The sequence below is a fragment of the Orussus abietinus genome, unplaced genomic scaffold, assembly GCF_000612105.2.
Source record: "Orussus abietinus isolate OABI.00-Male unplaced genomic scaffold, Oabi_2.0 scaffold74, whole genome shotgun sequence".
NCBI lineage: Eukaryota > Metazoa > Arthropoda > Insecta > Hymenoptera > Orussidae > Orussus > Orussus abietinus.
In genome coordinates this window covers 416,263-440,368 of record NW_019395987.1, presented here as the reverse complement: position 1 = coordinate 440,368, position 24,106 = coordinate 416,263, and the positions used below count along the sequence as shown (strand labels likewise).

Below are 24,106 nucleotides of genomic sequence, written 5' to 3'. Positions count from 1 at the left end.
GAAATATTAACCCCTTTATTATTCCCCCAGGCCCCCCGAAAAGCCGCGAGCAGCCCTCGTCAATTCCCGCATTACTGGGACAGGCCGGTTTGTCTACATACATTATTACCGGCGTTGCGGCCAATATACCGTAACAATGGCCGCGTGGCACCCGGGAGCACAAGGCGAGTCATTATAAGCCTATTACGTCCCTTTGGTGTCCACTCTGCCCCCTCTTGGCCATCCCTGTCATATCCATTCCTCTGTAGGCAGACCCCAACTCCGACCGGCACACAATTCCAACCCCGGTCGAGTTCGAGTACGGCATACATGCATTGTGTCCATGATTCATACCGACTCTCGTCCCCGATCGTGACTCAACGCCGTGCACTTCTCTCTCGCACCGAAAATCTCATAACGCTTCTCTAATGGTGGGACCCTCCTTCGGTTATTTTCAGCTGCCCTCCTCGACAATGGTCCTTGATATGGGGATCGAGAAAAGAGGGTCCCCCCGAGTTGGATCGGGAACTTCTGACGCCTGCACTGATAATCGGTGTCAATTTCTATCGCCTTGGGGCGATCAATTCTGTCGCGGGAAGGATCGGGGTGTCATGCCGACCACCCCCTGGAAGCTAAAAATAAATCCGGGGTTAATCGGGGATAATTGTTTTTCCCTTTTTGTGTCGAGATTGCTGGTGCCATTTGGTCCCGTCAAAACCATTAAGTTCATTTTGTATCCCTAATCGGGCCATAAAATAATCCAAGTATACTTGGGTAGAGGATAAAAAGAGAGGTTAAGAACTTTAGAAATGACCAATATAACGGAAATAATGGAACATAACGAATTGTACCGTATATACCGTGCAAGTAAAATGATGCATTACGTTGTTAGGGTGGAAACGCGATTCTTCACTTATCAGGAAATGTAGCTCCCAGATTGTTTCCAGTTTGACATCGTTGATAACAGTTCTTGATCTAGGTATGAGGATAGGTACTTCGGACAGCCAAGGATTGGAAACTTCTGACATGTGCGTAACAAAGAACAGAAGAGAACTCTAGCTGACTTGTAAAACGCAATGAATAAGTGGCCGGGAATACCGGAACGCTAAATAATTCCCAAGTTAAGATACCGGCTCGCGGGTTAAAAAAAGGTACCGCAGTCGCAGAGGCACCCGGGGGGAAAATATCTTAGGCAGCCGGAGGCGCGGCATAGGGCAAAGAAACGTCCAAAAGAAGGATTATAATCCAGAATTAACGAGCCGGGTATCTAATAAAGCCGATGCAATCTGCGTGAGTCGGGAGCCGTTAACGGCCGATCGGGCGCTCGTAGGAGGAAATTGTCCGCCGTTAGCCGCGGGATTATTGATAAATAAAGCACGAAGTCGGTTACGCGCTCAGCCAGGCAAGAAACCAAGGCTAGCCGATTGTCCGCGATTCCCGATAAATCTGATGAATTCTCGAAAGGAGCTTCCCCGCGCGGCATTATTGGCGCGCGCCGTAACGATCGGGTTGCGCAACCGACACAATCGGCAATCGGCAATCGGGGGATAACACCCGATCGACCGGTCTTTTCAGCCAATTATCGTTTTCGCGCCGGAAAGCGACTCTTTCGAGCGCGCTTGCGCAACCCCGCCGCTTGACAATGCGGGAAAAAGAGAGGCCGAATTGAAAGTCAATAGAGCCACGAGGTGCCGCGCGATTAGCGGCACCGATAACTATCGCCATTACGCAAGCCATCCAGGCGTGAATGCGACCGTGCAAGAAAAGAAAAAAACAATTCGCCGATCGTTAACGCGCCGATTATTCGCAGCCGGTCGTTAGGCCGAAAGCGTTAAGGCGGACAGGCCACCGATAGATAAATCTCCGGCGTAATGAATACCCACCTTAAGTGTCGAAAGAATACACGCGTCAACGTGTACTTTGGATATCCATTTACCGATAGCTCGTGTTTTCGACTCGACCTCCTTTATACCGTAGAAATTTTGATCGGTCGCCTTGAAAAGTCTAGCCTCCCAGCGCCAAATGTTATTGCTTAATCTTCAAAGTGACGTCGATTAAATCGTCACGCCTTAACGGATCCAATTAAACTTCACCTGATTCGCAGTGAACTTTGGATAATTTGAGATAAATTCTTAATTATTCAGTTAAACCGATCGGATGAACCGATGGAATTACCCAGTAATTGCTGCTTTATGCCAACCGCTTGGGTGATTATTATTATACATTCTCCTTTAATTGGATAACTGAATTCCCACCGATTAGAATTAATCGCTTGGATTAAATGAAATTGAATCTAGTCGGCGGGACGAATTTCGCTGGCTTAACCACATTTTGTTCCCGCAATGGTGTATGGAATCAATTGAATGAAGGATTAATGAAAATTAATGTTCCAAAAGCTGCATGAGTACCTATTATGGTTTAAATAGCCTTGCCCGGTAATTGGTTAAAATTATTGTAAATTCGACATTTTCGCCTTGAAGATCGACCGGTGGTTAAGTTCGATACTATCTTTGCTCCTCACTGAAATGACGAAAGTCGGATTTAGAGGTCCCAAGAGTGGATTCCCCTAAAAAAGCTCCCGCCGAGCGTTATTACGTTTCGTCCTTTTCTATTAAATAAGTCACCCTTTAAAGCGAGCCGAGAGCCAGTCACCCTCCGTACATTCTGTACATGGAGTACGGTACGATCCCTTATCTACCTTCAACTACCTTTCAACAAGGGTGAAGCGTCGTGTCTGCTTCCCATATAAAAGCCCTCCTACCCTGCCCTTAACGTTCCTAAATTTTCGAAAACTATGGAACCCCTGCTCCTCTCGGTCCCCTGTGAAAATAGTCCTTTGCGCACCCCTTCGCGTGCTCCCTCTTAATTCATACATCCCCGCAAGCTCCGCCCACTTCATCCCTTGTGTATTTACCCAGCAGAAGCGCGCTCGAAATAAATGAGCAGCGGAGAGGCCGCTGGAAATATCAAAACTGTTTCCCTAATCACCGCGGAGAGACAAAAACCTCCCCCGTGAATTCGCGTGGAAACATCCTTTGACTGTACAAACCCTGAAATTTCCTCGCGTCACATTTTACAATTTTCACCCTCCCGTAAATTCATCTTACCGTCCGAATGTCCTAATTCATTGTGCACTCCTTTACCTCCCAATTTCCAGTTACTTTAGTGCGTGGGCGTCACGCAGCGCCGCGTGAAAAGGAAAGATTATCGCGTGAATAAATTTTCCGTAAAAATAAGAAGGGGAAAAAAAAAAGTAAAGGGGCCACTCGGAAGAGCGCTGGCATTTCGGCTGCTGAAATGGCCAATTTCCAAGGCGGTCGCAAACTCCGTCGAATTAACTGAGCGTGAAAAATGAATTTCTCTCAATTCTAGCCAAGGCGTCGAGCCGGAATGGGGGGCGAAAAGGCGGGGTAGTCGGGAGGAAGGGGCGGCAAGGTGGGCAAAAGGATGAAGGATAAAAGGGCGGAATTTCCAGGCACAAATCGACCTAGGAGCAGTTCTCGCTCGTTAATCCTTTCCTGACCTCGCGCAAAGGGCGAAAGAGGGAGAAGTTGGATCGCCACATCAAAGCCGGCAACGGAAGTTCACGTTGGCGGCATAGCACGTACACGCGTGCACTCGCGAGGTTTAATTAAATCAACCGGCGATCTCGAGGTGCGACTCCTCCAGGAATCGCTCGTGCGAAACCGCCGAGCTCGCGCTAACTAATCGAATTCGCTTCCGGTGTTCTCGCGAGAGAAAATACGTGGAGCGATGGGAATAGAAGAAAAGAGAGAGAGAGAGAGAAACAGAGGATGCAGGGAGGTAAACCCAGTTATCCTGGGAAAATAAAAGCTGCAAGCCAGGGGAGGAGAGATCGAACCTTCGAAAGTTGAGCTCTCGAAAACAGTAACCAGAGATCGCGAAAACGCGGTTCCCCCGGGATTAGAGGACTCGCTCGTCCCGGAATCGGATGGCGCAAATAAAATGTATGTTTCAAACAAATCTGATAATTGACGCTCTGGCGGAGTTATCGATTAACGCGCCAGTCGACGGTAATATGCTTGATGGATGACATTCGAAGAGGGTATTAGGGAGACATGTGAACCCTGAATATGGAAAACATACGTAGTATATTAAACATGGAGACTAGGGTATAAAGTGGTACCTAATTTTGTGGCGAATATTGATTTTCAATGCAATGTAAGATGATTTTCAATGAATCTCCCAGATATCTGCGTTAGAAAGGATTCGATGTTAAAAAGAGAGATATCGTATACATTAAGATTTTGTCGAAGATCTTTATGGAGTATTTCTCATATTCAAGTTCCTCCTGTACACCTCGAGAGAGCACCAAACAGACTAAAAAGTATCCTAATTACAGGAAAATTCATGTATCTTATAAAGTGTTTGAAACATCTACCTATACATTGAAACGATCCTTCACTCCGCATTGCTGCCCTTCCCCTAATGCATGCAAGAACTGTAAAACTCTATTAAACGATAAGGTGATAAATAATCTCCATTACTGCAAACCCTGTGCACTCAAAGATAATATAAAAAGTGGGTTAATCTCTTGTCGAGTTAAACAAAAATGTCCAAAATACTCGTCACATTTTAAGACACACAACCTAGGGCGGTCGTGAAGGAAATCACTTTTTCGATTGGACGAATCGCTTCCCAAACGCGGTTCCATAGACACGAGCTCCTCGGGCGATATGCGCGAAGGCATCCAATCGAATTGTGAACACAAATGCACGAAGGGATTAAAGTCCCATCGCGGCGAGAGAGCGTAGGAACGTGCACGGAGCTCGTAACTTTCCCGTGGCTCGGTCGTACACGAAGCTCAGATATATTTGAGTCGAGGCGAACACGTGCGTTTTACGTCCCACGCAAAGCGTCGCGGCGATGCAGTGCGCTACGATGCACCGAGCGAGCACGTTGATGCTGCAGCGATGCGGGAATCATTACGGCGACTCCCCCGCACATACCCGTCAGATATCGCATCTCGCTCGGTGAATCGCGACCAACTCGTACATTACGTGCCACAGGTAGACGCAAAAGCGAAGGAGCCTCCGAATGTGCAGGCACGATCGCCCGAACACCCAAAACAGAAAGAACTAAAGGGAATATAAAAAAAAAACATATAGAATAAAAATGAAAGAAAACATACGCAAATAACAACTAGCGCCATATTACGTGATAACTGTGACACATCAATACCGAATTACATTGTTTCGTACCTCGAGATATGAAGCTCACCATTCAGCTCTAAGATCGTGAATACTTCAAGTGAAGAAAGGTCTTCGGAATCGATGCCGCCATTTATCGTTTCATTATTCACAGTCGGTCAACGACGAAGGACGACGAGGAGTAAACATTACGGAATCGATATCGACAGGAATGAACGAGATATGGTACGGGAAAAGGGGGGATCTTTTTTAATTATGAAATATACGCGCAAGTGGACTCGTAAGTGATAGGTGAGATTAATCGGGAACAGTCGGTAACGTCGGAAGGACGTGATCCGGTGGATAATATCGTAGAGAATTCGTCCGAGAAGATCGCGGAATTTTTTTCCCCGCTTATGGCTACACCGACGGCGAGAGTACGGTCGAATCGGCTTACACGGTATTTCCCGGCGCATTAATTAATGAAGTCCCCGCACGCGGAGCAAGTGCACGGAACCCGTGCGGGAATGTCGTTAAAGGATATGCACCCTGCCTAGCCAAACGCGAGCGATATCTACTTTGTATCTCGCGGTAGAGGCAATATTGATTCGCAACTAGCGGCGTCTGTCGGCGCAACGACGCCGGCATCGCTCTCCGTGTATATTACGTTGTTGGCGCTGGGCTTAGTTTCGTAAGCCCGGCGAGAGATAATATTTGCGCAGTCGTCCAAATAAACGGGCACCGCCATGGGAGAATCTGATTACATCCCGCCGGCCCGAAAGAGAGTAAGGAGATCCGCGAATAGCGAGTCGCTTCCGTTTCCCTTCCTCGCGGAGGGTCGAAGTTACTCTTAAAACGCCGTGTATACGCCTTAAACCCCCGCATAAATCTGCGTCCCGCAGCCAAAGGGCGAGAAAGGGGGAAAGAGGAATACTTCGGGAACGAGCAATCTCCTTCAAAGTAGGACGCGCAATATCGCGAAGACTATTTAACCTCCGCTTCAGGTAAAGCTTTAACCCCCGACCTTCCGTTACGTGATTGCGTACGTCTCGTAATCGTCCCGTACCATTGATCGAATGACTCCAAATTCTGATTTTAATCACGTTTTGTTCCGATGTATAGGAAGTACCTTGTCACGCCTATTGACTTGCGCGAAGGCTTACGTGAAATACGTTCCCTGTTTAACCTCTTCACTTACAATATCGTGTGAGAGACCTGGTATATCAATCAGGCCAAACGTGGACAAAACGTGTGAGAGATGTGGTATGTCAATCGGGCCAAAAGTAAACAAAAGATATGAGAGAGGTGTGAGATTTTGAAACGTTCAGCCAAACCGTGAAATGGCCCGATGTACGACCGACATTTTTGTCCTTTATGGCACGCGCTATTGGAATGTATACATTCGAGCGAATACTAATTGATTAAATCGTAAGCCAAGGGGTTAAACAATACAGATTTGAAACTTGAAACCGAGCCCCAAGAGAGGCGGCAATTCGGTGACACGTATCACCGATACGGATTATATGGATTGCGATTTAGAAACACTGGCATCTCATTTCTCAATATTTATATAACCTTGGAGAACCAACCATTCGTAAGAAAGGCGGGTAAAATAATTGAATCATCGCGTTACTCTCGGATCGATTAGTTATCTAAAGTTAACGATACGACACTTCGACGAAGCGACGTTCTACGAATTATTCCTATTACTATAAATACGAAGTGTCTTACGTGTCAGGACCACGGAGGTAAAACGTCGACGCCCTCGTTTTTCATATTTCACTTCGTGCGACAAACGAATTCCTCGGGACCCATTCAATTGAACCTAATTGCGGATCAACGGCTTTAAGGGGCTTATGCTTAAACAGGCGACTATTCGTCATAAACCGACCGGGAAGAACGCGGCCGAATAATTGCGTTCCTCCTTTTTTGCAGTGCCGTTTGCAGAAGAGCGACGTGTCGGGGAGGTCCCGTTGGCATCATCCATAACGGAGCTCGGAATGATTCCGACGATGGGGCCGATGCGTGGGCGTAGCCGCATGCGTAATTTCGAATTGCTGGCGGATGCGTGTACGGTGCGTGCGCGGGCAAGCGCCCATGAAATGCACCGCGAAAGTACAATGAGCGATTGTTGTTACAGCTGCGAAGCCGAGGAGCGCACGCGTCGGTGCGTGCGTTGTGTGGCATTACGAGGACGTTGCACGCGCCCCAAATGAAGACGATTCACCGGTGCAATGATATTCAACTTCACCTCGAGGAAGAAAAAAAAAACAAAGAAGAAAAAAGTGGAAGCAGTCGATATTAATTCAGCGGGGATGAAATCTTACGGTTTAACGACACTTTGAGGAAAAACAGCCATCAACGTTTACGCGTGGCGTCGCGGATAAAATGTTGCAATTTAACGTCACTTCGGGGAAAAACAGCCGTCAACATTTATACAGGGCGCCGCATATAAACCTTTACGAGCCAATATCTTCAAAAGTACCGGTAGAAAAGTGTTTTCGGAAGGAGTTTTCATAACTTTAGAGGGGTAGGAACGATTCGAGCAGAAGACCTTTCGCGTGCCTCCGACTTTTACGAGACATCGAAACCGGCTTGAATTTTCTAAATGGAAGTTGATACGTTCTCCTGGGTAAAAGCTGGGAAGTACGGTAATACGAATCCAACGAACTGTCGTCAAGCACTTTTACGAGGAACGGTTCGCGAGATATCGCGAACTCGGAGTACAACGGCGAACCGCGCTATCGCTTCGACGGATTGAAGAACGTGCAACTCGTCGGCATCGCGTGACGTGCTCCGCTCTAATACTCCGAATCACATACCGAGAGGATAAATTAGAAAGTGATTGCGTGATGTACCTTTGAATTCGAATTAATTTTCAGGACGGTTCTCGTAGATGAGGCAGCGTTATACCACGGGGAAAAAGATAATTTATGTACCTCCTGACCCCGCTTTATTTGCGAATATACATTATAACGGCGGCGCGATGTTCGATATAACAAGAACATGTCCCTATTGTAACGGTACCTCGTTAACGAGGCTCCATAGCAAATAATGATTCTACTAAATAAATACGATAAAATCACGGCAGCGTTTCTTTCTCGATGCCACTGTTACCGAATATTCCGAGACATACGTTTTCGCCATAAAGTCGAAAGGAGTTACATGGACTGCTCCAAAAAATACGGCTGAGTTGTACAGCTCGATGGAACGATATCCTTCCGCCCATGGTGGTTTTTCCCTGTATCGGAGAGATACGTAGGACGAAAAGCGAGAAATCGGGCTTCCTAGTCCAAAGAACATAGGAGAACCGCGAACGGCCGAGGGCGAACGACAAGTGAGTCACGAGACCGGACGGAGAAATTACGGCGGCCTTAATTGGCCGAGAGGAATTAAGTTGTTTGTCTCCGGCCAATAGGGAGTCGCGTCCCAGCTAGCGACCCGGCGAAGGAATTCCGGGTTAGAGGATGGTTAATGATCGCGCGGAACGGACCCTCCCCATAGGTCCGCGTCGTCGGCTCGTTCCGCTCGGCCGGTCCAGGAGAAAGAGGGGCCCGAGGAAGGAGGCAAAGTCGACGCGCGATTACTCGGCCGAGAAGAGACGATGAAAGGAGACGGCCGCCGGAGGAAGGGAGACCGAACGATTTTACCGGACTCTCGTGAACGATTGCGCAACAATTGCGCCGGTTAATTCAGCCGCAATTACCGGGGGCGATCGATCGACTGCGACAAGTAACACGGGGACCCCGCACCACTTACGGGAGCGATCGATCGTCCGCGGGGTGAATTGCGGACGGCCATGAAGCCACTTAATTTGCGATAAAGAGAAACGACTACCGAGTGGCGGGCATGAAAGGGTTAAGGCACGAGCGCCGGCTTCGGGGGAAAATTAGAACCGAGCCTTGCCGAATCGCGCCGCCGTCAAAGGGACGAGACTCGTTCTCTCCGACGTGGCAATTCCACGGGCTTCTAACTTTGTCGCTAACTGTCGGTGCCCGAAACTTTGCCCGGCGAGAGAGTGAATTGTCGGTAACCTATTCTGGCGAGGGACAAGAATCGCCCTTGAGCCCATTCCCGGAAAAGATCTCTGAATCCGCAGTTGAACTCTAAGCGTTTTTAAATTCGAGTTATCAGACCCTGTTAACTAGTCAATTAATGAGCGGTTACAACGTAAACGATATCGCGCGCATTTCGTAACGCGGTTGGCCGGAGGCCATCTAGATGCAAAATGAGAATCGCGCAAATTCGCTCATCGTCCGCTTCGAATTTCAATCGCGAGCGCGCCCATTGGTTTATTCAATTGCGCGTTTATCTCGTAATTCCTACAATTTCTCTTTGAAAACATTTGTATTGCCAATAATACCCAGCTGCCAAAGATATTTCACTTCCTGCCTTTTAATATCTTCTCACCCGATGCTTCTACCGATAACGCGATGCAAATGTATAATCATACCACTAGAATCTTTGGCAAGCATTTATATTTACCGTGGATCGTATTTCTCTCTTATTTAATCGTTTCCCGGCGATTGCGCGGTATTAACTACCACGATCCTACGGAAATATCAATACCTTCGGACCTCTTTCAATCTCCATCAATTCCCTTTACGAATCATAATTTCTTCCATTTATTATTTATCCCCGAGGCGATGTGAAAGGAAATGCCACGAGAGTATTAAAGTGTACGGAGGCCGACTCACGAGAGCCCGTTAAGGTAATAAACTTGAACCAGAAGTGGCTTTTAATGTTAAAGCTACGCGAGAAGCGATCTGACTGGATAAAACGAACATCGCGATCCTTTAATTTCATTGACTTCAAATAGTTACTCAAAATACTGTAGACATAATGTCAAGGAAGCATGAAATCGGCGTCAAATAGAGAGTAAGAAAATCGAAAAGGCCAATAAGAGCTTTAATGTTAAAGCTAAACGAGAAGCGATCTGACTGGATAAAACGAACATCGCGATCCTTTAATTTGATTGACTTCGAATAGTTACTGAAAGTACTGTAGAAATACTGTCAAGGAGGTATGAAATCGGCGTCAAATAGAGAGTAAGAAAATCTAAAAGGGGAAGAAGAGCTTTCGAGCTTTCGACCTTCTCGTCTTGACAGGAAAGATAGAGCAACTCGAGCACCTACGTGAGTTCAATTCGAGTGCAAGACTTCTCGGGTTGGGAACGAAGTTCCTTGATACAAGACCGAGCAGGGTACCGAGAGAAAGCCTCGAGAGGAACTCTACGGAGACGACCCTGTTGGACGGCTTATGGATAATCTCTCGCGGCACAATGGTATGGCGGGATGCACGTGTAAGATAATGTCATACGCGAATGCACCAGGAAATGCAGGATGAGCCCCCACGACGAGCGGAATGCCACGTGATGAGCCGACAGATATTTATTTCAGGGATCATCGTTCATCTAGTTCCCCGCCTTTCGGAATTATGATCTACAAGCACCCTCTAAGGAAACCACATCATCTAAAAAGATGTGTAATAACACATGATGTTGTCTTTTTAGGAGGCACCAGGAAATGTAGAATGAATCTCTTCTGAGTACGGAACAATTGTACCACGGTCGACGAGATGATATCTTTAACTAAAAAATCTTTCGTTTATTTCCCTTTCGGAATGACAATTATACCACGGATATTGCGAAAACAAATTGACATCTAAATCGCAAAAATCTAGAGCATTAAAGGGTGAAAAATATTTAAGTGAAAAAGGAAAATAAAAGCAATCGAGCCATTACCGGTTGAATCATACCGCGGATGTTAAACTATACATTCGAGCGAATACTAATTGATTAAAATGTTGCGTAGAGAAATATTGTTCATTGAATTAAGTGATTTTTCGTTCAACGGGCAGGGCAGTCATGGGGATGAACAAAAACATTTACCGGGCAACTCGCTCAGTTGATTGAATATCATCTAATTGGATAAATAAAGTCGTGTTGATTTTTGGCGTATCGGATAAATTTTAGTTCATTTCTTCTTGTATGATCAAATATACCGGGACGACTTAATTAAATTTGTTTTACGTATTCGTTATCTAAAATCATACTCATTAATTTCATTATCCTATTAAAATAATGTTAAGGTAAGAAAACTCATCCACCGTTTTTAATTGTATTATATCGGTGGTAATTTCATTCGTTACTGTTTCCACCTATTAATTTCATATATTTTCAAATCTAAAGACAAACATTAAACGGAAAATATGTATGAATGCGTAAGGGAATCGCGCAGCTGTGGGGCGGATGCAAATCGACGTACTTCCGCGAAGACTTTCTTTTTTCATTCTCTGAATATTTTAATTAAACGCAGCCCATAACGTCGGTATTAAGCCGTAAGGCGTCGATTTGAAAACGAATTGAAGATGCGCGCAAATAGTCGAGGAAGCACGCGGTACACCGATGCAACGTCGAGCAACATTGGTGAACGAGTTGACAGGTTAAAATATTTCCTGGGAAAGTTTCTTCATCGGGGTTTATGGGTTTCAGTAATCGAGCAACTCGCGGTCGTTTCTTCTTTAAGGCCTCGCGCGAAGGAAACGAGGTCCTGGCGGTACTTAGCGAGCTTCGAAACCGACTTTGTTTTTTGTTTTTTTCCACCGGGCAGCTTATAGTCATCTCGGTTTCTCTCAACTATTACCGCGCGATTTGACGACCGAAAAAGACTTCAATTCAATTTGGTAAAGAAATTTAACACTTACCGACTTGAAAGAAGAAAGAAAAAAAAAGATAACGAAGCTTGTCACAAGATACCTCATTATCGAGTCATATATTCCTATTAATCCTTTTTTAACTAATCTTCACTTCTGAAGAACCCGCAATACTGGCTCTATAACGTTACTTGCACCGACGCGGAAAAATAGAAACTACGATATCGATAAGATTATACTAGTTGTAAAATTAGTTTTGAATTCCCTTAAACCGAAAGATACAAATTCGACGTCGATAGATCGATCTTTGCCCGGAAGGGACGGTCAACGGGGCGCGATTCCACGGGAGGCAAAAGGAAAACGTCGGTCTCTCCCATTCATATGGGAGATCGATACATGATATATCGCGGGTATCGGTCCGTGTTTACTCTTTCCCCATCGACGGACATAGCTCGCATAGTCGCGCGCGACTACGTACACGTGCGTAGACGACGTAAATAAGCCGGGCACTCCGGTGTGGGTGCCTTCTAAAAATAAGCGAACATGACCACTCGCATGTAGAAATACGTGGTAGCACACGGTAATTCCCTGCACTTTGAATACATCCTACCAACGGATAGTTCGTCGCGGCGGCTTGCCTAACGACAGTGTTTCTCAACCCATTCCATCGCCGTGTCTCTCCCTCCAAGAAAAAGTCACTAACGATCGAACCTCCAAATATGAAAACTACCTCAGTAATAGAAAGATGAAACAATATCTATTATAACCACTTTTAACGGGACATCGCAAGCGACTGAAAGCGATAAATCATAAAATATGGCAAACATTTGCCATACACTAAGAAATAATTTTCCGACTGGCGTAGAAGAACGATGCGCAGTATAAGTGAAACAGAAATTTACATAGGCTGGGTGAACCTGGAATCCAGTTTGAGGCACAAATAAAATTAACAGGCTTATTGGAATGTTTCGGTGATGTAAACGTTTGTCATGTTGAGTTCTGTGTGTGGCACTTTTTATAAAATCCAGAGCTGTTCAAAAAGATAAACAAATTCCGAAATCGTGGAAATTTGAATTTTTCGACTCTAATGGGTTCTCTGACGGTAGAATAATTCAGAGCCTCCCAGAACCTCAAAAACGTTAAAATGGTCATTTTTGGAATTTTTTTATTTTTTTAACAGCTCTTGTTTCTATAAAAAAAATGGCACAAACGTCTACATCACAGAAACATTCGAATAATAAATATTTTGAATAATTTTGTTCGTGCCCCAAACTGGATTCCCGGTTCAAGCAGCCATTTACGTACGTCATTTATCCAAGGTTTTCCCGGCGATTCTTCTTTTGTACAGAAATTTGCGGGATTTCATCGAGTGAGGTGAATTGCTGGGATGAAAATTCCATGTCGGGAGATTTACCGTAAAGCCCGGCTCATATCGAGCTATCTACGGCGAAATGATTTTCCCCTTGGCAGGTGAACGACCGAACGCGGAGAGCCACGTGTACCGATAACACAGCGACGCAGTCCGCGGCAAGTTACAATCACCGAGATTCCGTCATTTCGTGATTAAGTGGCTGCGAACTCAAAAAGCGATACTACCATTAATACCGTCTATTAAAGAGCTGTCGGGTGCACGGAGAAGAGCGTTCGCGGTTTAAAGACCTCCGCATCGAGATTCTTGGTGCATCGGGCGAATAGATGCACGCGCCGAGAGAGTGCATACGGATAGGTACGCGCGGCATCGAGTGCTCTTAGGAGGTCCCTGGCACGGAAAATATGGCAGATCGTTTCAGGTCTAATTAAAGGCATTTACGAGTCCTTTGAGAACTGGTTACACGCTTCCCGCCGTAATCGGCGAGCCGTACCGCGGCTTCTATTCCTCCTTCTCCCACTAACTTGGGAGATAGGAGCGGATAGAAATATACATACGCGTAGACTAGGATGGCGGTAGAAACGTGCAACACGCGATGCTAAATTCGCGGAAGGAGGAATGCACCGACGATGTGCAGCCAAGCTTCACGGCCCAAGGAGCCCCGCCGTTATCGACCTCGCGGAGAGAATTAATCTTTGAAATGTAAGACATAATTGATGAGGTTACGTAATATGTTTGAACCCTCCGAAGAATATGTCTCGAGCGAACGAAACCGGTGAAAAGAGTATCCCCCTAACATGAAAATATGTTTTAACCAAAGAGGTAACTCAACAATTTGAACATCAAGTTTCGAAGAAGAGAATGGAAGACATAACGTTTAAAAATTGTGTCCGGCGATTCTCAAAGCGAGCAATTTTCATTTTCCTCCATAATGATTACACTTCAATTATCGTATCAATTTAAACACCTAGGATAAATAGCTGTTTATAAGGTGTGTCAGAAAATATGTCATGAATATTGGTACCAGAATCCCCTCTTAAATAACTGATAAAATTATGGAATAAAAAAAAAATACGTAGTAGACATTCAAATAATACCTGGAGCTCATTCGCTGATAAAGCACCAAAAGATCCAAGGTAACGAGACAGGAGCGAAAAGATCCCACGTGGTCCTACGGGTGTACGTTAAAAGCCGAAGGGTCCTCTCGCGGGCGTTGCGCAAATATTTGAACACTCACCAGGAGTCGCAGTCTTGCCCATGCTAAATTAAACAGTTTTCACGTCCGAGTAGTAGCACTGCACTTTAAAGGAAGCTAAACGGAAGTTCGCGCCCTTCAACGCGGTCGGATCGAAGAACGACTGCCGTCTGGTCGACGTCGCGGACACCACTAACATCCTTTGACGAATCTTAACATCGACTGGTCGAATAAATGTCACCGTCGGAGAAACCTCTTTCGAGATGTTTACAGGAAAACCCGTGATCGAACCTCGCTCGACAACCTCGGGAAGTATTTCAAAACAAACAAACGCAAAACCCCACCTCCGCCCAAGCTTGACTCGCCCGGCTTCGCGTTATCCGGCAAAAGATAAAAATAATGAAATAAATGTCTGCAGCGAGTAAATATATAAGTATTACAAAACCATCCTTGCATAACCACTCTACGAACAATTCTTATTAAACCTCGTAAAACCAGTTTGAACGAAACCAAAAAAAGGAAAGAGAAAAAAAAAATAAGAGAAAACCCGAGTAGCCACGGCGCACCGTATATTGCCTACTGCCTGACGGAGAATCCGCGAGAATGCTCGCGAAGTCGCGTATCCGTGTCGTCATTACCGTACCTTCTTTAAAATTACCCAGGTCAGATAATACTCGGTGAGCAAATGGCACCGCGCGTAATCACCCATTAGGAAATCGTGCGGAGTTCTGTTAAAGTTGAAAAAGGAAGATAATAGAAAAGAGAAAAGAGGTGCCCTCCTCAATGGTTACGAGGCCGCGGAGAATTGATATTCCTAGCGGGTCCGATAATGCCGCGCGCATTCCGCGGACGGGAACCGCGACCGCGTCGGGCCTTAAGGCCCGTTCGCCCTCGACGACGCGTATCCTCGGGGACCACTTGACAGTCGCGCTGCGTGGCCTCTATGCGGCCATAAATTACGCGTTCGTGCCTGCACGCGTGCGCTGGCCGAAGAACGGGGCCTGTCGTTGCATGAGAACGACCCCCCTTGCCCCGGTCCCGCCGCTGCGCGGATAATGTACGTTGCCGTACTCGTCCGCGCATGTGTACGCTAATATGGGCTGAGTCACCTAACATTTGTTCCAGAAATGGTTTTCAAGATGTCAATGGCACGGGCAACTCCGCTGTAAACGCACCCGACGTTGCGTAGACGTGTCTTTTAGATCTCATATGGAGTCGCTAGGCAATAAACAACGGCAGGTATGGATTTTTACGAGTAACTAGTTCGGCGTAAAGAAGTTACGAACTTGCTCGAGACGGTCCCGCGTCTGTCGATAACGAGTCAACGAAGCATCTCGATTCACCGATAGTCGACCGATTCTTAGGGTGCCTCCAGGGATCCGCCATTCGTCGGGTACTTTCAGCCTCTAATTGGCCGCTTTAACGACGATTAGCATAACGGCGCTCTAACGACTAGAAACGTGCACGACGTGTATCGCGCCGGCGCGTCGGTCGACCTTCGATTCAGCGGCGTGTCAGCGATTTTCTCGTTTTCGAAATCATTATAATTGCCTGCTTTATACGACCTTGCGGTAAATCCGAGAAAAATGCGCGTCGCCATAGCGAGAGATAATCACCCGACAAAAGGTGGGACGGTAAATTCCAAAATGGCGGTCGCCGACTACCTCACCGTATAGACGAATATAATACCGGAACAAACGTCACCCAAGGGTACGTCATATTTTCCGAGTTCCGTTAAAAACTTTCAAACGTGCACATGTTATCATCATACGCTCGAAATTCTCGAAAGCTTTCGCGAAATCCTGTCGCGAAGCGTCGAAAAGTTATGGGGAGGGTAATACCGGGGCGCTCGGTTGGTAAGGCAGAGGGCGCCGCCGGCGGGCGAGTCTCGTACGTACCGACACATCAGCTGCGCGGACGTAGGGGGATGGCGCACGTCGGTTCCTTTACGGCTCGTTACTCGTGTGGCAATTGCGTGCCGGGAAATAAACGAAACGAGCGTATCTTGTCCCTTTTCCCTCCCTCCGGGCTGCGACTTCCCTTTATTGTCTTCCGCCACCCGACCTTCCCCCGTCCCGAACGGCACTCCCCCGTTGTAAACTGTAAAGTCTGCTTTGCGGTGCCCAACTGCCCCCGGTAAGCTCCCGGCTTCGAAAGGGAGCGGCGGACCCGTTTCGAGGCGAGAAGGGAGCGGAAAGAGGGGGGGACAGAAATTCAGACAACCGAACGAGAGGGTCGTTTTTCCCGCGGCGAAAAACGGATTCGGTAAAACTTCGCGTTTAGGGCTTTTCGAGGCGCGGTTACGAGCGCAACGCGATAGTAAATGCGATATAATTGCACGGAGTAAGGAGGCCCCTGCCGTAAGGAGCCCGTTTTATCGGTCGCCGGCACAACCCGTGGACTAATAAGCTGAACCCCCGAGTCCGGTCTTAGTACTTTGTGCTCTGGGAAGCTAATGGTTTAGAAAGTTTGGTCCACGTTGACCGCGACTAATACGAATTACCCCGGTGATCCAGCCGTTGTGCTAACCGCCCGTTAACGTCAACTGTGGGTACGTCAAAGTTTGAGAAAAATGTCCCTTCGGTATTCCTGCGAGATAATGTGCAGGTTAGGATTTGCAATTTTTCTTTTTTGCGTTGATCGAAAAAAAATTCCCGACTAGTCATTACCTTGGACTGAATTACAGATATGAAAAGATTCCGATAATAGGAAATTAAGGAGATTAAGTTTTTGCCAGCAACCGATTCTTGAGCATCTCCCGATCCCTAAAAGCGACAAAGGAAGACGGCGACGCCATTTTAATTAGAACAGACGCTTAATTACTGTAATCGCCGCGCCGGATGCCACCCTCGTCCCTTCGGATATTTCACCGGTTGTTCCTTCCTCTTCTGGTCCTCGTTTCCTCCCCTCCCTTCCGATGGACTCCTTCCCATTCTCTCCATCCAAAGACGAGACCTCCCTTCGCTTCCATCTGTGCGACTCTTTCCACCCCCAGCCCCTGTCAGTTTTCCTTTTCCTCGTCCTCTGTTTCCGTTCTTTCTTTCCCGGACAAACCTTCCAGATTTGATGCCCCTTACTACGCTTCTCGTTATCTCGTTGTCTCGTTCTCTCGTCCCCCTTCACTCGTTGCCGTCCTTTCTTCTAACGCATCCAACGACCACTTTACAAAAGAGATCCTCTTAACGCGCAAGGGAAAGTTGATCTCTTTTTTCTTGGTTTGCGGCCTCTTTTGACGTCGGTTAAACGAAGCTCTGCAGGTCGTGTAAATCGCGTCAAAATCGTGGTTTAAAGTAATATCCGCATTATAAATGCAAGGACATATAAACGAGACCGTTACCGGTTTAAAAATCGTTACCAAGAACGCGACGAAATCTATAAATGTCGGATTAACCCAATGAACACGCTGAATGAAATTGAACGAATAAGTTGAAAAATATTCAGGTTGATGGAATGAAAAAAGGACTGAATACATCTTATTTAAATGTAGGGTCTCGACAATTATCGCACTAATTAATTAGGGAAACGTACACGCGCAAGTGCCCTTCAATCTTCGATACCTCGAACACGTTTCCCCAGGGCCTCCTAGCCTCCCTGAAAAACTTCGCCCTCTAAAAAAAAGCCAGGCCTGTGGCGTTAACACGCTCACAGGTAGCCCCTCCTAAAAATCCAATTTTCCATCCTTTTCCGCATTCCGCCTGCGATAACAAAATCACCACCACCTCGGTGGCCAATATCGTAATTTCGCTCCGCCTCGCGATCGCGGACAAGTATGGCAACGAGATTTATACCGAAGGGGTGAGCCGTAACTCCATTAAAACCACAGAAGCTGCGGGGCATATTTCAGAGAGAGATTAAAATGAGAGAGAGAGACAGAGGAAGGGGAGAAAGAGGGAAAGGGGGAAAGAGATAAAATATTCTTTCTCGAAGTACTTAAAAGGCGGAGTGCCACTTCGAAGAGGTGCGGCGTTCGCACACGCGCTGGCACCCGGCCCGGGGGAGGGGGCGCCAATGGCGTAGTAAATTGATTTCATCGCGCGGCCAATAGTCGTTCGATATAGCAGGAGGAGATGCGAGGTGATGGTCTGAAAAGCCCTAAGGGGTGGAGGGAGAGAGAGCGAGAGGAGGTGGGCAAGGGCGGGGGGTGGGGGGTCACGTGGAAATTTCCTGCGGAAAACATCTCGACTCGGTCGGACGAAAGTATTTCATTTAGAGGAGCTTTCACATCAGTGTCGTAATTTTGAAACGGTAGAAGGGTGGATGGTGGAAACCAGGGGCTCAGCGGCGGAGGCAAGGGGCGCGAAGATGAAGAGGAAGCGCGGCGGCGAAGGGGGAGCTCCGCTGTAGAGGGGGGCGCGCACAGGTTCATCGCGGGGGAGGGGAGCACCCACCCACACGGGGGCAGGTGCCGCGCACGACCCCTCCGTGTTTGTTCGTGTACTCATCCATGTACCCCCGGGGGCGGAGACCGCAGAGTATTGATTTCACCCACCCCCTCTCCGCCCGGGCGCTTCCACCCCCGCGTCCCGTCGCCCCGGCCGCGACATCCCCCCAGCCACGTTCCCCTCGCCACACCCTCCCCCTCAACTTTACTCTAGCTACGAGCCACCAACACTCCCAAGATGCACTTACACCGTTTCCGCCCCGACTTTGTACCGACGCGATTCTCCCCCAGCCCCGAGTCGTCCTCCCCGCCCCGCACCGTTACCATCAACGACGCCGCATACAGGCGAAACTCACCCTCGTCCTCGCCATCGGCATCGCCACCGCGGCCAACCCCCGGAAAGCCGGAGGCTCCGGGGTGGGAAATTGACGTGGAAAAAATGTGGTGAAAACGCTACTGTGAAAGATGACAAATTTTTTTTACATCGACAGACCCTCGCCGCTTGGGCGCCCATTGCGCGCAATCACCATTCGCCGTGGCAAACGAGGTGGATGCCGGGGGGCGGCAAGGGGCGAGGGCGCTATTTTTATCAACGGTAAACACGGAACACGGAGATCCGCTCGCCGATTCCGGTAATTCGACCCTTGTGCGGACTATATTCGGCCGGCCGGGGCCATTGAGACTAATTGTAGGATGGACTTGTTCGCTATTGGATAATTCGAGATCGCTGGCAATGGCGTTTCCAAGCTCGGTTTTCGGTAAGCGCGAATTTGAGCCCCGATCCCCCCCCTCCTTATCGGATAAGCTCCCGATTAACCGCGAGAACTATTTATACCTAGCGACTATTTCCGGTTACGTGGATAACAATAAACGTACCGAGACCTCGGCCGATATATACCAGTGGACCAAATAACAAAATCGACGAATAAAACCCTCGGGCACGATACATAAACCACGCAGGTTGTTCCTACCCGGTGGTTAAAATCCACGCGCGCCGCCATCTTGCGCAAAATGGCGGCGCGGAAAGGAAAGGGCTTTAGCGTCCGCTTCCGTTGTAATTTCAACCCTATTCTGAACCTGCGGAAGAATTCTTTCGGTCCTACTTCTCTCTTTATATCCTACGTTCGATCTTATACGCTCTACTTATTGCGGATTAACTCCCACTTTAGACCCGCAGGGAGAAGTGGAAATATCTTCCACTTAAGTTCTAAAGTGGAGTCTCAATTCCGTAGAAGTTACCGTTATTTGGATTACGTCGAAGCTCATCTTAGGCCTAGGATTAAAAGTTCCACGTAGGACGGAAAATATCGAGGGGATGCGAGCGAGTTCTCCAAAAGTCTCGGCCGGCAAATGTAGTCGGGAATACCTTCGGGAGCTATAATCGATACCGCGCCGATATGAGCAAAATGGGAACCGAAGGGGGCTGAATGAAGTCAGGCCTGATTCGCGCAAAGGCTCACGGCTCGCTTGCGCCGACTTCAAAGGGCCGCGGCCGGCTCGGCCGACAACACGAGGCCTGACTCCACGCGTCAAAGATAGAGGCGGGTCGATCGATGGCGCTCCGCGCCGGCTTCGCGATAAAGCCAGCGAGGAGGTGCGTTTAGAGGGCAAGAGTTACGATCGATTCTCGTTTCCGGACGAAGAGGTCCCCGCAACGTTCAGCCGGGCTTCGCTTTGTTCCTTAAGATGATACGAAAGGGTCATTTTATATGTGTGTGCGTGTGTATACATATATAAAATTACGTTTATATATATAAACGTAAGAATATTTATAAAACTTTTCTCCAAACTGGGTGCACCGAATGAATTTAACACTTGATTATGGAGGCCCTAAGGAAGAACGCGTTGCTCGTGAAATTTCATTTTACCCCCCAGAAAAATATGATTTTGGTTTTAGTCTGAGCTCAATAAAAGAAATTATTTTTAAAAATGAAATTTCACAAGCATTACGTTCTTCCTTAGGGCTTCCTAAATCTCGTGATGAAGTTTCAAATTATTCGGTACGGACAATTTGAATAAAAGTTTTATCAATATTTCACCTTAAGGTGACATGAAAGGGTCATTCTATACATAAGAGGTAAATAGAAATATAAAACGTTTCTCCAAATTGTATACATGGATCGTCATAAATTACGAAAAGGCAGCCTAGCGGAGAAACGAGGAGCGATTTCTTCGGGGGCTTCGAGAAAACAATTTCCCTAGCAAGCTCGCGTCATCGTCCGTTCGCGAACCCCGTCCGCAAGGTTTTAATATGCGTCGACGTCGTTACACGCGCGACGACAGGGACGTGGACGTACAATTTCCCCGAGCAGAAGAATCGTCCCCGCGAAGCCAAGAAAGCGCCTTAAGGAAAGCTTAAGCCCCCTCGACAACGTTAAGGAATGTCGCAGAGTCGTTTCAATTTGTCGGCGTCACCGACGGAGACAAACCGCCGCGATTGCGTCGAGCAGTGCGCACGCGTGCCGGTCCCGGTGCCGGAAATAGCCGGGACAAGAGGAAAAAGGATCGACAGAAAGAAACGCGTAAAAGAGAAGTCGCCATCTCGGAAAGCATTCCGTTCCGGACAAACGCGCGGATCGAGGCAAGCACACCTCGCTAACGGCCCCGAAATGCCGAAGTATGTCAAGGCGCCAACGACTCCGCGCGCGTCCACCCCGGACGAGCCACCCGCGAGAGACTCGGCGTAGCATAAAACGTGGGCACGGTGAAAACGAAAAGACTCGTTCTCGGGTCCCTCCTCGGCGGGGAGACCGCGAGGCGACGAGCAAGGGAAGAAGAGGCCCGGGGCCCGCGGGGCCCGGGCGCTTACCTTTGGTTCGCCGTTGGAGGTCTTGAGCTTCTTGGCGGGCGGGGGGCTGGCGGCGGTGTCCCTCGCCTCCTCGGCGGGGGTTGTGAGCGGCGGGCCGGGGACGGCGGCGACCTTGGTCTGCTCGGGCTTGGCGGCGGAGCCGGCAGCGGTGGCGCTGGCGGGGCTGGGCGGGGGACAGGGGGCAGCGGCGCTGGTAGCGGGTGGGCCGGGCCCCTGGGAGACGGGGAAGCCGGTCCTGGAGCCGGGCGGGGGGCCCTGGGGCTGCTGGGGCGCGGTGGCCGCGGGGGTGGGCCCCTGGGGGCCAGCGGCAGGCGCCTGCCCTGGGGGCGGTCGCGCGGTGCCGTTCATCTCGGGCTTGGCCTGCTGGGAGGGGGGCGGCGCGTGGGTGGTCGGGGGCTTGTCGTGCTTGTCGCGCGTCTTGTCGCGCCGGTGGCCGCTGGAGCCACGCTTGGAGGTGGTGGTGGCGGGCTGCGCCGGGGCGGCGTTGGCCGCGGCCGCCCCCGCGGGCGAGTGGGGCTTGCCCTTGGAGGGGGCCGCGTTGGCGGCGGCGGGGCCGGCGTTGGGTCCGCCGGGGCCCGCGGGTCCGCCGGGGCCGGCGGCCACGAGGTCCGCCGCGGCCGCGGCCGCCGCGTTCTGGGCGGCCTGCGCGGCCTGGGGGCCCGCGGCCCCGGGGTTGGCGGCGTCCTGCGCGGACGAGGACGAGCCCGAAGAGACCGTCCCGTTGAGCTCGTTGCTCTTGACTATCTCGTGCTTGGCCTCGCTCGTCTTGGTGCCGGGTTTCGTTCGCTTGATCTTCATCTTGAGGCCCTTGTCGACGGTGGCCGAATGTTCCACGGCCATCTTGCCGGGGTTCCCGTTGGCGGCCGCGCCGGGCTGCTGCTTGGCGGGGGGCCCGCCGGGGGTGGCCGGCCCGCTGCCGAGGCCGGGGGCGCCCGCGCTGCCGGGGGCGGCGGGGGCCGAGCCGGCGGCGGCGCCCGGGCCGCTCGCGGTCGCTGCGGCCGCTGCGCCGACTGCCGAGGAGGCCGCGCCGGGGCTCGAGCCGCCCGACGAGGACGAGGAGGAAGAGGACGACGAGGAGGAGGAGGACGAGTTCGACCCGCTTCCGGGGCCCACGGTCCCGTTCGGGGCCGACGCGGAGGACGCGGAGGACGAGGAGGAGCTCGAAGTCGTCGTCGAGGAGGTCGCGCTGCTCTGTAGCTGGGCCGGGTTCGTGGTCGATGCCGGGGCAGGCGTAGAAGCCATGCCTGTCGCGGCGGCCAGGCTCGATCGCTCGTCCCTCGTCTTCTCTATGTCCGCATCCAGGGCGATTATCAGCTCCCCTATGCCGATGTCCCACTCATTGTCGTCGTACTCGAAGTTGTTCGTGGCGCTCGTTGCGCCCGTGTCCCCGTCCCCGGCGTTAGCAGCCACCGTGCCTGCTTTCTCCGTGCCCTTGCTCGACCTCTCGCACCTTTCGCCGCGACCTTTGCTCTCCTCCCGATGGTCCCTACGTGCAGAAAGTCTGGTCAAGATCTGGGCCGAGTGCCTCTCGGCCCGTCCCTCCGAGCGGGCGACGGACGAGAGTACTCCGAGGCCCTCGAGAGGCCCCGCCCAAGCTCCCGCGGGAGGCTCCGCGCGCGATTACCCTATCGACTCATGCCCCTGGACGGAAAACCATGCACCGTCTTTCGCGTTTCGCTTCGACCGCCAACGGGCAGCGAGGCCCTCGCTCGAGGAGGAGCGGGCCTCTGCCCTCGGAAACGAGCGGAACCGCTTTCGGTCGAAGCCGAGCAAAACGAGCCCTCGAGCAGGGCCAAAGAGAGACATCCGAAGGGGTCGTTGCCGCGCGAAGGGGACTCGTTCCGAGCTTTCGGAGCCCGCAACCGGAACGAGGCCCCTCCGACTCGGAGCAACCGGACCCGCGAGAGAAAAGGGGAAAGAACGTCCTAACCGTGTTCCGTGCCTCCTGGAGGGGGCCGCTCCCGGTCCCGGTGCCGATCCCGTCGACGGCGGGGGCTCGCTGCTACCGCCGACGACTTCCGAGGTCGCTGCCTGGGCTGCGGCTCCCTTGCGATGGTGGTGATGGTGGTGATGGTGGTGGTGATGGTGGTGGTGGTGGCTTACGTTAGGGAGGCGACCGCCTATTGGCGTAGTCGCCATGCCCTTGGAACGGCTACCCCCGTGCCCGCCAGCCTGCTCGGCGATGTTCCCCGCGTGTTCGCCGGCGACGGAACCGCCGCGTCGTCCCGCGTCTCGTCGTTGTACCCCTCGGGAGTCTTCTCGGCGTTCCTGGACCCGGTGATGCCCCGACCTCCGCCCGCGCTACGCCCGCCGTCCATCGGACACATCACTCCCCCCCTTTGGCCGACCGACCCACCCCGGGAGGTGCGACACCTCCTCGCCCCCGACCCCGAGACCTTCGGTGCACCCCGGCCTTGACCCTGACCTCGACCGACGACTCCCATTCACCGACCACTACCACTGTGTATTAATTATTCCCGCTGCTTCCGGAATTTATACATATACATATACAACCGCTGAACCACTCACGACACCCTACAAGGCCCGTCGGGCCACCCCACGATCCGTC

At 50.2% G+C, this 24,106-nt stretch overlaps 1 protein-coding gene across 1 annotated transcript in view; it reads right to left on the bottom strand.

Moving 5' to 3' along the window:
• LOC105697225 (zinc finger protein 608) overlaps positions 1 to 23,845 on the bottom strand; it is a 69,288-nt gene extending 45,443 nt beyond the window's left edge. The window contains exons 1-2 of the mRNA XM_012420355.2: positions 23,468 to 23,845; positions 21,538 to 23,023 (exon numbers count right to left, since the gene is read on the bottom strand). Of these exons, the coding sequence (XP_012275778.1) occupies positions 21,538 to 23,023; positions 23,468 to 23,676 (1,695 nt within the window). The 5' untranslated portion in view covers positions 23,677 to 23,845. The remainder of the gene's footprint in view (positions 1 to 21,537; positions 23,024 to 23,467) is intronic.
• Between the last annotated feature and the right edge of the window lie 261 nt (positions 23,846 to 24,106).